This window comes from Pelobates fuscus, chromosome 3 (assembly GCF_036172605.1).
Source record: "Pelobates fuscus isolate aPelFus1 chromosome 3, aPelFus1.pri, whole genome shotgun sequence".
Lineage (NCBI taxonomy): Eukaryota > Metazoa > Chordata > Amphibia > Anura > Pelobatidae > Pelobates > Pelobates fuscus.
The window spans coordinates 9,133,557-9,145,826 of NC_086319.1; the positions used below are offsets into that span (position 1 = coordinate 9,133,557).

General features: G+C 40.7%; 1 protein-coding gene across 5 annotated transcripts in view; it reads right to left on the reverse strand.

The window, feature by feature from the left end:
• BCAT1 (branched chain amino acid transaminase 1) overlaps positions 1-12,270 on the reverse strand; it is a 139,633-nt gene that overhangs the window by 22,076 nt on the left and 105,287 nt on the right. For all 5 annotated transcript variants that reach the window (XM_063446675.1, XM_063446677.1, XM_063446679.1 and 2 more), the window contains 2 exons: positions 11,418-11,581; positions 10,305-10,447 (listed from right to left, as the gene is read on the reverse strand). In XM_063446675.1, the coding sequence (XP_063302745.1) occupies positions 10,305-10,447; positions 11,418-11,581 (307 nt within the window). The remainder of the gene's footprint in view (positions 1-10,304; positions 10,448-11,417; positions 11,582-12,270) is intronic.

Genomic DNA, 12,270 nt, shown 5'->3' on the forward strand with positions numbered 1-12,270 from the left:
ATATTCACGCTGTTTGTGCCCCAGCTACGGATGACCCCGAAAGTTTACCCCTACCTGACCTGCTAGAAAGGGAGACTCACCCCGACCCAATTAGCCTAGTGAAGCTGGGAGATCGACTGAACCCTACTGAGCTGGAGCAAGCTAGACAGCTCCTATGGGAGAAACAGAGTACCTTCTCCCAGGAACCAGGATACACCACCCTGGCCATACACAAGGTAGAAACCCCAGGGCAGGCCCCCCTCCGACAACCCCCTTACCGTATTCCGGAAGCCGTCCGGGACGGGATGCTAAAGGAAATACGGGAAATGACCCAGCTGGGGGTCATTGAGCCATCAGACAGTCCCTGGGCCTCTCCCGTAGTCCTAGTCCCCAAGAAAGACGGAACCACTCGGTTCTGCGTAGACTACAGGCGACTGAATGAAAAGACTACCACTGACGCTTACCCCATGCCCCGGGTAGACGAATTATTAGATCGCATAGCCAGGGGTAACTATCTCTCTACCATAGACCTCTGCAAGGGTTATTAGCAGATCCCCCTGGCCGAGGATGCCGTCCCCAAGTCGGCATTTGTCACCCCGTTTGGCTTATACCAATTTAAGGTCATGCCATTCGGGATGAAAAATGCCCCGGCTACGTTCCAGCGAATGGTGGATCGGCTCCTCGATGGATTCCAGGAGTTTGCGTGTGCATACCTGGATGACATTGCGATCTACAGTGAGTCTTGGGAAGAACATTTAGTCCACGTAGGAGTAGTACTAGATAAGATTCGGGCCGCGGGCCTGACACTAAAACCCGAGAAGTGCCATTTAGGAATGGCCGAGGTCCAATACCTGGGTCACCGAGTAGGGTGTGGAAACCAGAGGCCGGAGCCTGCCAAGGTTGAAGCAGTAGCGAACTGGCCCACACCTAATACTAAGACCCAAGTATTGGCCTTCCTAGGGACCGCCGGGTATTATAGGCGTTTTGTCCCTGATTATAGTACGATAGCCAAGCCCTTGACTGACTTGACCAAGAAGAATTTACCTAGACAGGTCCTGTGGTCTCCCGCTTGCGAAGCCGCATTCCAATCTCTCAAACATGCACTTGTTAATGCTCCTGTCTTGGCTGCCCCAGTACCTAACAAACGTTTCCTTGTCCATACAGACGCTTCCATGTATGGACTGGGGGCTGTGCTGAGCCAAATCGGGGAAGATGGAAAAGAGCATCCGGTCGCATACCTCAGCCGAAAGTTGTTACCGAGGGAAGTGAGTTATGCGGCCGTAGAGAAAGAGTGCCTGGCCCTGGTATGGGCATTGAAAAAACTAACCCCTTATCTTTATGGACAAGAATTTTCCTTGGTAACCGACCACAATCCATTGGTATGGCTTAACCGGGTCGCAGGAGACAATGGCCGATTGCCAAGATGGAGCTTGGCCCTGCAAACGTACAATTTCACCATCAGCCATCGACCCGGTAAGCTAAATGGCAACGCCGATGGGCTGTCTCGACAACTTGACAATTCTCCGGACAATTGAATTCCGGTCATCCCTAAGTTAATCCGAAAGGATCAAGCCAGGTCTGCCGGAGTGTACCACTAGGAGGGAGCCGTGTGACAGACCCCTTTTGGAGTAATAGATACCATCTCAGAGAATTGCCGTTGTACTTGGATTATTGTGGATTTCGGGTACTTGTGGATCCGTACGGTACACGCAGCCACGTAGAGAGAACAATGGGTCGCGGCCATTTTGACCGCATGAACTAATGACCGAACACTCACGAACTTTCCACACGACGAATTTCAACCTTACCGGTAACGTACGCCCATGCTGGTCGACAGATCCAAAGTACCGAACTAGAGACACCAGATCCAAGAGAGAGTTTTCGTTTATGTTATATGGTTCCTGAGTAAATGGTGCAAACGTGTATCTAGCGAACGGCCCAACCGATCTAGGGGATTTTCACGTATATTGTGGATCTCCGTTCCCTAATACACGTAGTACAGTGCATTTTCGTTATATATTGTGTGTGTTATTAAACGTGTAATAATCGTGAAATATTCTGCCCGGTACAGTGGGAGTGACTCCGGATACGGGGAGGAGTTGTTGTACGGCATAAAAGCCCGAGTTGCAGAATAAAGATTATTCCTACTTTGACCCTCAACACAGAGTCTCGTCTCGTGCTTGGAGGGGATGGCTATTATGCGGATTCGTATTTGCTGGGAACCTGTTATGCTTTAGCTGACTTCATCTTGGGGGGGAAAGGACACCTTCTCAGCGGCGTAACCCCCTACTACACCGGGGTGCCGCTACACCCTCCATTCATTATATTGAGTGAAACTACCGAACAACCAGACCACCCAGGAATAAGTGTGCCTCCAATTACCGTTTGCAACAATGTTGCAAACGGGTGATTGGCAATCAGTGCAGTGTGGGCTTTGTCCTCTGGGTGGCCGCCATTCGGGAAGCGAACACGTGGCGGTGGCCATCTTAAACTCCCAAACAGCGGTGTGTTGCCGTCGAGTGTCTGGAACTAAAATCGGACACTCGACTAGGCAAACACCGCTGAGACCTCCAGACTTCCAGCAATTCGTGTGGAAACTACCGAACGGCCCGCCGTTCGGTAGAAAGACTCCCACGAACAAGGGGATTCATACGAATTCCCCTCAGGCTCCATAACCCAGGCAATTCGTGCAGTTTTATTCACTTGTCTGTGACCGACCGCAAGGCCAAAGTATATGGAACTATTTTCGGATGCTTTGCCTGTGCGGTCGGTCAAAACTTTAACCCTTCATAACTCCCGAACTCCTGGTCCGATCTGGGTGATTTTTGGATATGTGTCTCACCCAGATCAGTGTTACCAGGGGATGTAACATTTAAAGGGGTATCCCTATGTTTAGGGGTACATCCAGAAACCCAGGGAATTTGTGTCTGGAATAATGGGATTATGTGTCACACTAAGGGGAGGGGATGTGTGGGTTGCAACCGTGATGCTATTGGATATTTTACACCTCCCTTGTGGGCGGTCTTATATGTGTAAGATGGAAATAAAAGCCAGGCTGGATGTGCCAGGCCAGAGTTCCTGTTTTTACCCTCAAAGTGAAGTGTCGTCTCATTATTGGGGGAGGATTTATTGCATGCTGTTCCAGTTTGACTGCTAGGAGTGCAAACCTATTCGTATGGTTCCTATTCAACTGTCTACAGCATTCAGAGGCTTGAGAGGATTCATATGCTTCTCCGATACGGTGATTGTGGTGTCTGCCAGAGTGCTTGGAGTCCTCAGGAAACGCTAGGAGCATCCTTTAACGGAGGTACCCAGTCGGGGTGCCAGGCGATCCGTTACAGGGTTAATGGAACTGAGCATGGGGTTAATGAGTTACTGGAACAGAGCATGGGGTTAATGGGTTACTGGAACAGAGCATGGGGTTAATGGGTTACTGGAACAGAGCATGGGGTTAATGGGTCAATAGAACTGAGCATGGGGTTAATGGGTTACTGGAACAGAGCATGGGGTTAATGGGTCAATAGAACTGAGCATGGGGTTAATGGGTTAATAGAACTGAGCATGGGGTTAATGGGTTAATAGAACTGATCATGGGGTTAATGGGTTACTGGAACTGAGCATGGGGCTAAAGCGGCACTGTCATGCCGAACTTACCTTTCCCCAATCGATTCCTCTTCTCTCCCTCTCTCAGGATCTGTTCTTCATTTCTTCCTGTCTGCTTTAGTTTTCTTTAAAATTTATACGACAAAGTAGGGACTATTTGTCTTATGGAGGTTTCCTACGCCTGACCATCTCTGACCAGCGGAGGAGCAAAGTGTGCTTCGTTTCCGGTGGTCAGAGCAATTTCCCACAATTCTCACCTTTCCTCCGTGTCCTAATCTGGGAGGGGGGTCTATCTCTTTGTAGCACTTACATGTGAGTGCTTCAGTTTTAGAAACTTTATATTTATTTTCCTTTATTTTTTTTATATTTTAATGAATTATCTGTAAAGCATAAAATGGGAGTCACTTCTGCATACTGTGTGTCTTTAAATACATTTAAGGTCTGTTTTTATTATTATTTTATTGTTATTTTTTTTACTTATGTTTTTGTTACATGAATAAGTTACCGTAGTTCCCGGCAAACATTAAACAAACCGACACAATGCACAAAATATTATATAAACTGCAATGTGCTCGGTGCTAGCCCTCTGCTCCGCCAGGCCCCGGGCAATGACAAAAAAATTTAAAAGGTCAGCAATTTTTGGAGATGCTGTGAGTATCTCTCAGACCACCAAGCAATGGTGTTTATTTTAATTCTCGGGGAGCTAGAGGAATGCCGGCAAGGACTGTGCCAAACTGTTGGCTGCCTTTAAATCTCACATTCACAATGGAAAACTGCGAAAATCTTAGGGGATCACGGGCTGATTTTACAGAATGCAAAGAAGGCCCAGTTTAACCATTTCACTGCATTTATCCAGCAAATTAATTCATTCCCTGGTTTTTGGGAAATTGGAAAAAAAAATTACGTTTATGATCTCAAAATATTTTTTTTCAGGAATAATGGCCCCATACAGCAAGTATAGTAACCTGCCTAAACCAGGCACCTGTGCTATGCAGAGCAATGCAGGCTCGTTCTACAGTCAGGCATTCTGTGCCCTGAGCCCTCCCTCCTCCGCTCAGCCTGCTAGACTGCAGCCGCAGTGCTTCGAGACGTTTGGTACAGAATGCACCCCGAGCTGTAATAATACGGGGTACAGCAGAGCGCCAGACTTTGCAACTTTAGGAGGTTAGAGTTAGGAGGTGTTTGGGGTTCTGCATATTGGAAATCCTATCACTCTCAGCTGGCTACTGTTCCCTCACTTTAAGCCCTCCCAATCCTAAACAGTTACCCCAACATTACATTAATGGCTTCCTGGTGAGCAGAAGTTTAACCCCTTAGTGACCAGACCATTTTTCAATTTTCTTACCATTAAGGACCAGAGCTGTTTTTACATTTCTGTGGTGTGTGTTTAGCTGTAATTTTCCTCTTACTCATTTACTGTACCCACACATATATTATATACTGTTTGTCTCGACATTAAATGGTCTTTAACCCCTTAAGGCCACATGACATGTGTGACGTGTCATGATTCCCTTTTATTCCAGAAGTTTGGTCCTTAAGGGGTTAAACAGATACCATTATTTTCATCATATAATATAATTTACTATAAATATTTTTATAAAATAAAAAAATAAAAAAAATTACAACTTTGACCCCCAAAATCTGTTACGCATCTACAACTGCCAAAAAACACCCGTGTTAAATAGTTTCTAAATTTTGTCCTGAGTGTAGAAATACCCAATGTTAACATGCTTTTTGGGGGGAAAATTATAGGGCAATAAGTACAAGTAGCACTTTGCTATTTCCAAACTATTTTCTTTCCGAAAATTAACGCAGGTTGGATTGTAACACTGATATCTGTCAGGAATCCCTGAATAACCCTTCACATGTATATATTTTTTCAAAGAAGACAACCTAAGGTATAAGGTGGAGTATCATTTTGTTTTAAACAAATGTTGGTATTGCCTAGAGATGAAACAGAAAAAACACATAATAGTGCAATATTGTCTGAATCTCATAAGGTGCAGAGAAATGTGTGAAAATACACTCACAATACTTTTTACCTACAAATCTGTGGGTTGGCAATGGGCACCAAATTCGCCCCGAGCTATGCCAATCTCTTCATGGCTTTTTGGGAAGAGGCATATGTACTCCAAGGACACCTATGGGAGGCGAATTTGGTGTCCTATTGCCGTTTTATAGATGATATTTTCTTTATATGGACTGGTACTACAGAGGCCTTACAAGAATTCTTCATATACCTTAACATCAACAATTATGGAATTAACTTAACCAGCTCCTATAGTGAATACAATATCATTTTTTTAGATCTAGATATTAGTATCCAGGATGCAATAATAGTTACTAAGAATCATTTTAAAGCAGTGGATGCCAATAGTTACATTGACATCAACAGTTGTCACCATAAACCCTGGCTCCATAACGCTCCTAAGAGTAAATTTTTAAGGATTCGTCGCAACTGCAAATTAGAAAGAGATTATTTAGAACAAGCTAATTATATGAAACAGCAGTTCATGGAAAAAGGATATAATGAAGCATCTTTAACCCCTTAAGGACACATGACGTGTGTGACATGTCATGATTCCCTTTTATTCCAGAAGTTTGGTCCTTAAGGGGTTAAATCAAGAATTGGAAGAGGTAGGAAAATTAAAAAGAGAACATCTTATCCAATATAAACCAAAGAAAATGCTAACCGATACCAATGAAGTTCCTTTTATTTGTAATTTTAATGGACACAACAAACGCATACATAAGACTATTAATAAACATTGGCACCTACTAAAAGACGACCCAATTTTATATAAAATTCTACCCACAAAACCTAGGATCACATATAGAGGAGCAAAGAATTTTTAAAATGTTTTAGTTAAGAGTCATTTAAACCCCACAAAACCCAAGCACTTTATTCAGGACCTTAAAGGATTTTATGGTTGTGGCACAAGTCTCCCATGCAGAACAACTAAAAAAAACAAAAAGACATCTTGAAGATGCAGAGAGTATTATTTAGAAACCATATATCATTAAAGACCATCTCACGTGTCATTCAAAGGGCATTATATACATTTTAAAATGCCCTTGTAATCTGCTCTATGTAGGGAGAACCATTAGACCCTTAAAAGTCAGAATTGCCGAACATATTCGTAATATCAAAAACGGTTTGGAAACGCACAGTGTATCCCAGCATTTTAAAGATACCCACAACCAAAATCCAGAAAATTTCTTTTTCTGTGCAATTAAAGAAGTTAAACGGGATTGGAGAGGGGGTAATTACATTAAAATATTGGGGAAAGAAGAAATGAGATTTATATATATTTTTAAAACTCTTATTCCTCATGGCTTAAATTCAGATTTTGAGGTCTGCCATTTTTAAATATTTATATCTAATATTAAGGTTTTTTTTTTTTCTATTTCTTTATCATCTAATTTTATCATCCCATTTAGGGGTTGTTTTAATCTCCCCTTTCTTTTATCCTGTAATACATATCTTATACATTTGTATCTTTTATCTGCACCCACTTATTATTATTTTTACCCATATGGGAATGAGACTTTTATGGGAAATGTAAAGATGTCTATTCTGCCAATCATCTTTCTTTCTATGCAAGCTTTTGCACAAAGTTTACAAGTAGAGTTGTTTTTATGTATTAAATTCACCTAGATCTAAAATAGGATTTTTATCAAAGTTGTGATGTACCAATATCGAATAGAAATAGTTTTTTATTGTGTAAGGTATAAAATGGACTGTCACAAAGGAATATACCAAAGTGGAACGCATAGATACATCCCAATACACGAGAACCGGAACTAGGACGCATGCGTTCCACTGAACGCAAATGCTGAAAACAGAAGCAACATGTAATAACTACCGTAAGCCAGTGCGTTCCAGCTATGGAACGCGCAAGCGGAAGTGCCGCGGCAAACCACCTGAGGTGGAAAAAGGGCGCCAAATATGGACTATAACAACGGACATTTACAGCAAGTAACCACAGCAACCGAGGAAGCCTCTACACGAGGCGAAACGCGTTTTGCAACCGGAGATTATCTCTACAAGCTCACCTTCAACTGTAAGGTCTTGTGTTTTTTTATTTTATCTGTGCACTTATCTAATAAAGCACTTTATTTACTTATACTTACCTGTGAGAGGACATTGAATTGCTTACAACCTCCTGGCAGTATAAAGAAGGGAGTGGGAATCTAAATCCCACAGCGCTGGAAGATTGAGCCTTATTCTATAGGCTCTTGTCTTGTGAGTGTATTTTCACACATTTCTCTGCCCCTTATATGAGATTCAGACAATATTGCACGATTATGTGTTTTCTCAGTTTTATCTCTAGGCAATACCAACATTTGTTTTAAACAAGAAGATACTCCACCTTATATTGTATGTAAATTCTGTTTGATGTGAAGGCGAAGGGTACTCACCAAGGTGTATGAGCATCTCTTGGGTTTTTTATGTGTGTGTTCCACTGGTAATACTGTATTTTCTCTAACCTAAGGTATTAAACTTGGAGTATTTTGACTCTTTTCATGCAACCATTTTACCACCAATCTATGTCAAATTTAAAAATAAAAATAAATAATTGGTGATTTTTTTGACAAACATAGCAATTTAAGAATACATGTACTGAGAACTTTAAGGGTTACTGCCAAAGAACACCCCAATATGTGTTCAGCAACATCTCCTGAGTACAGTGATACCCCCTATGTATAGGTGTTTCAGGTTCCCTGGAGGCTAAGAGACCTTATTTGGAGTGTGTGCATTCCAGTTCTCCAACTTGGCATCTTCTCAGCTGGTCATCATCCACCCATGTCCTATTTGGGACATTTTTGAAGCCGGCCAATGTAATTTACCCCCATCAAACCATATATTTTTGAAAAGTAGACAACCCAAGGTATTCAATATGGGGTATGTACAATCTTTTTTAGTAGCCACTTAAGTCACAAACACTGGCCAAATTTAGAATTTATATTTGTTTGGGTGTAAAAATGCAAAAAAACTATTATGAATGCTAACTTTGGCCAGTGTTTGTGACTAAGTGGCTACTAAAAAAGACTGAGCATACCCCATTTGCAACACCTTGGGTTGTCTTCTTTTGCAAATGGTATGCCATCATGGGGGTAATTCGCATTCCTGGGCTACCATACGTTCTCAAAGGCAACATAACCAATCAGGCAAATTTCAATGTCAAAAAACTGCCTTATATTTGACCCTGTAACTTTTAAAACACTATAAAACCTGAACATGGGGGGCACTGTTATATTCGGTAGACTTCGCTGAACAGAAATAGTAGTGTTTCAAAACAGTAAAACGTATCACAACAATATCAGTGAAAGTGCAGTTTGTGTGTGAAAAATGCAAAAAACCTCACTTTCACTGACAATGTCATCGCTGTGATATGGTTTACGGTTTTGAAACACTAATATTTGTGTTCAGCGAAGTCTCCCGAGTAAAACAGTACCCCCCATGTACAGGTTTTATGGTGTCATAGAAAGTTACAGGGTTAAATATAGTGCTAGCAAATAAAATTTTCTGGACTTTCTGCCTGGGTTGTCAGGCAGATCCCGCAAATTAGAATCAATAAAATTACTTAATTATGTAAATATATTACATAAATATGCACATAGAATTTAAATATATACACATATTTATATATTTGAAGTCTACGTGTATATTTATGAAATTATTTATGTAATTTTGTATTACTTTTTGTATTTTTATATATATATATATATAATTTCATTCTAAGTGTATTTTGAGATATCTATATATTAATATCAAAGTACAGTTAGAATAAAATTACATATATTTTTTATTTTTTTTACATTTTCTTTTAATTAATTATGGTTTATATATATATATATATATATATATATATATATATATATATATATATATATATACACACACACACGTGTTTGATATTACTCTAAGTGTATTTTTATATTACTATATACATATATTAATAAAAAAACACACTTAGTATGACATTATATACAAGATATGTGTGTGTGTGTATCTAATATATATATATATACACTCGTTTGAGCAGGGCCCTATTCAACCCATCGTTCCTGTAAGATTTCTTGTAATTGTCCTATTTATAGTTAAATCCCCCCTCTTATAATATTGTAAAGCGCTACGGAATCTGTTGGGCTATATAAATGGCAATAATAATATATATATAGGCAGCTGGCAGCACTATGGACACCTATTGCCCCTGGGGGTCCTAATTTGTCTGTTCTTTGGGCTGTCTGATAGCTCAATCGGCGGCGGGGGAACGGTGGCCATCGGGTAAGTGAATGGGGTGGGGGGGGGGAGAGTTAATACTTTTTTTTTCCCTTTAAATTTAATTTATCTTCACTGAGTGCCTCAACCCCTCGAGGCACTCAGCATACAGACAGAGCATCGGAAGCCTGCCGATGCGCTGCACTACACTGCCGGGCTCCACGTGGGAGCGATCACGTGACATCGAGGCATCGATGATCGCTTCCAACGCTTATATTGGCTGCGGACGTACAGGGTACGTCAGCGGTCGTTAAGGACTGTTTTTTGTCTGACGTACCCTGTAGGTCCGCGGTCACTAAGGGGTTAAAGATGCTGCACCCTTGCAAATTCAGTGTCCATTGTACAGCGCTGCGGGATTTGTTGGCGTTTTATAAATAATAATAATAATTTAATAGCGACATTTAAAGCACATCTTTTCACTAATTCAGTAACTTACCGCCATTTTCGTTTTTCCAGTAGATGAAAATGTTCATGGTCCCGACTTCAGTAAGCTTCTGATCTTCTCCGTACAACCAGAGCACTTGCTGGCATCCCACATCCATGGCCTCGTACTGTGCAAAGAGGGATGTCCCATAGTTTCTTTAAGACAAGAATCATGGGTGTAACACACCGGAGACATTGTATTATCCTCCTTAAAGTGACACTATAATCACCAAAACATCTTTATCTTAATTAATAGTTGTTGTGTATAGATCATGCCTCTGACGTTTCACTGCTCAATTCTCTTCAATTTAGGAGTTAAATCGTTTTGTATATGCACCTCCCCTGACTGTGACTGACACAGCCTGCATGAAAAACAAAATGGTTTCAATTTCAATCAAATGTAACTTATTTTAAATGTTTTATCTCCTGCTCTGTAGATTGAACTTTAATTACACACAAGAGGCCAAACAAGCTAGTAACAGAACAGGAGATAAGAAATTCTAAATTAAACAGACTGTGCAATAAAGGAAGTGTAAATATTAGATCTCTCTTTACATGAAGTGTTTAGGAAGGCAGTGTAAGTCACATGCAGGGAGGTGTGGCTAGAGTTGAACAAACAAAGTGAGTTAACTCCTACATGAGAGAGAATTGACCAGTGAGACTGCAGGGACATGATCTGTACACCAAAACTGCTTCATTATGATAACTATAGTGTCCCATTAATAAACATCAAGTCATGTCTACACTGCAATGAGAACAAACACTTCAATAAAAGCAATAACTACACACTAATAATGCCTCAAATATTTACTAATTATGTTTACTATTTGTGTTTAATATTTACTAATGTTTTCACAATGTTTTAGCAGTAAATTTAGCAATGCATTAGGATATCAATTAATTAAACTGGGAATTGATGGGGCCGGGCCAGAATAATAATTTTATCCAAGTTCAGTGATGTTCCATCACTTCCTCTCATGAAGTCTGAAAAGATGCATTTCAAAACAAGTAATCTGCCTTTTTTAATGGCGTCTTTTTAAGTTGTGTAAGCAGATTGTCTAATAGAAATATTTACGCTTTAAATAAATTGACACAAACTGTCCCTGAGATCAGACCCCAAACTCACCCTCCGGTTTTGCAGTCCCCAGTGCCGCCCTTCCAAGCTCTCACGTATTTCGGTTCAGCCCACAAAGAAATGGGTTTGAAACTTCCTTTAGCAAAATAAGCGCCAACAGGGCTTAGAATGACATACAGGAGCGCAGAGGACGACTTCTTCACTCCTAACGATTTCTGAAGACAGGGAGAAATAATGTTTCCTGTTTTATATATAGCAGTTTGAACAATGTGCTGTTCGACCACAATCTATGGCAGCTGATTATCCAAACTGAGAATAATACGCCCATAAATACAAAACCACAGACCGCATGTGGCCACCGGGGCGGAATTATTAATGGGGTAAGTTAAACTAGGATCTTCCATGACACGTCGCAAGCTGCGCTTACTAACAAGCACACTGTACAGAGAAATGGAGAAATGGAAAGGGGAGAGAAAAAATAAACAATTTATTTCCTTTCACTCGTTTTTCTCCCTGCGTCTCTCTAGTATAAAATATAAATAAACACACACGTAGCTGCCTTAAACAGTATTAGTATATTTACTATTTCTATCTATAGTCTGACAACAAGAATATTAATGTATCTATTTACCAGCTATACGGTAATATCATAGTAATAACCTGCTAAAGTAACAATTATTTATGGTTTTCAAATCTAGGTTTGGTTCAGATATTTTTTGTTTCATCGTTTTTTCCTTAGATAATGAGCAACTAACAATCACTGAACTGTGCAGGTAATTATCTCAATGCCGGCAAGGAGGGCACGCCCCTTGCGCAGACTGATGACATAAGGCTACCCTAACTATAAGATAAGGCCAGGGACTAATGAAAGTATTTAGAATATTGGGCAGACTAGATGGGCCGA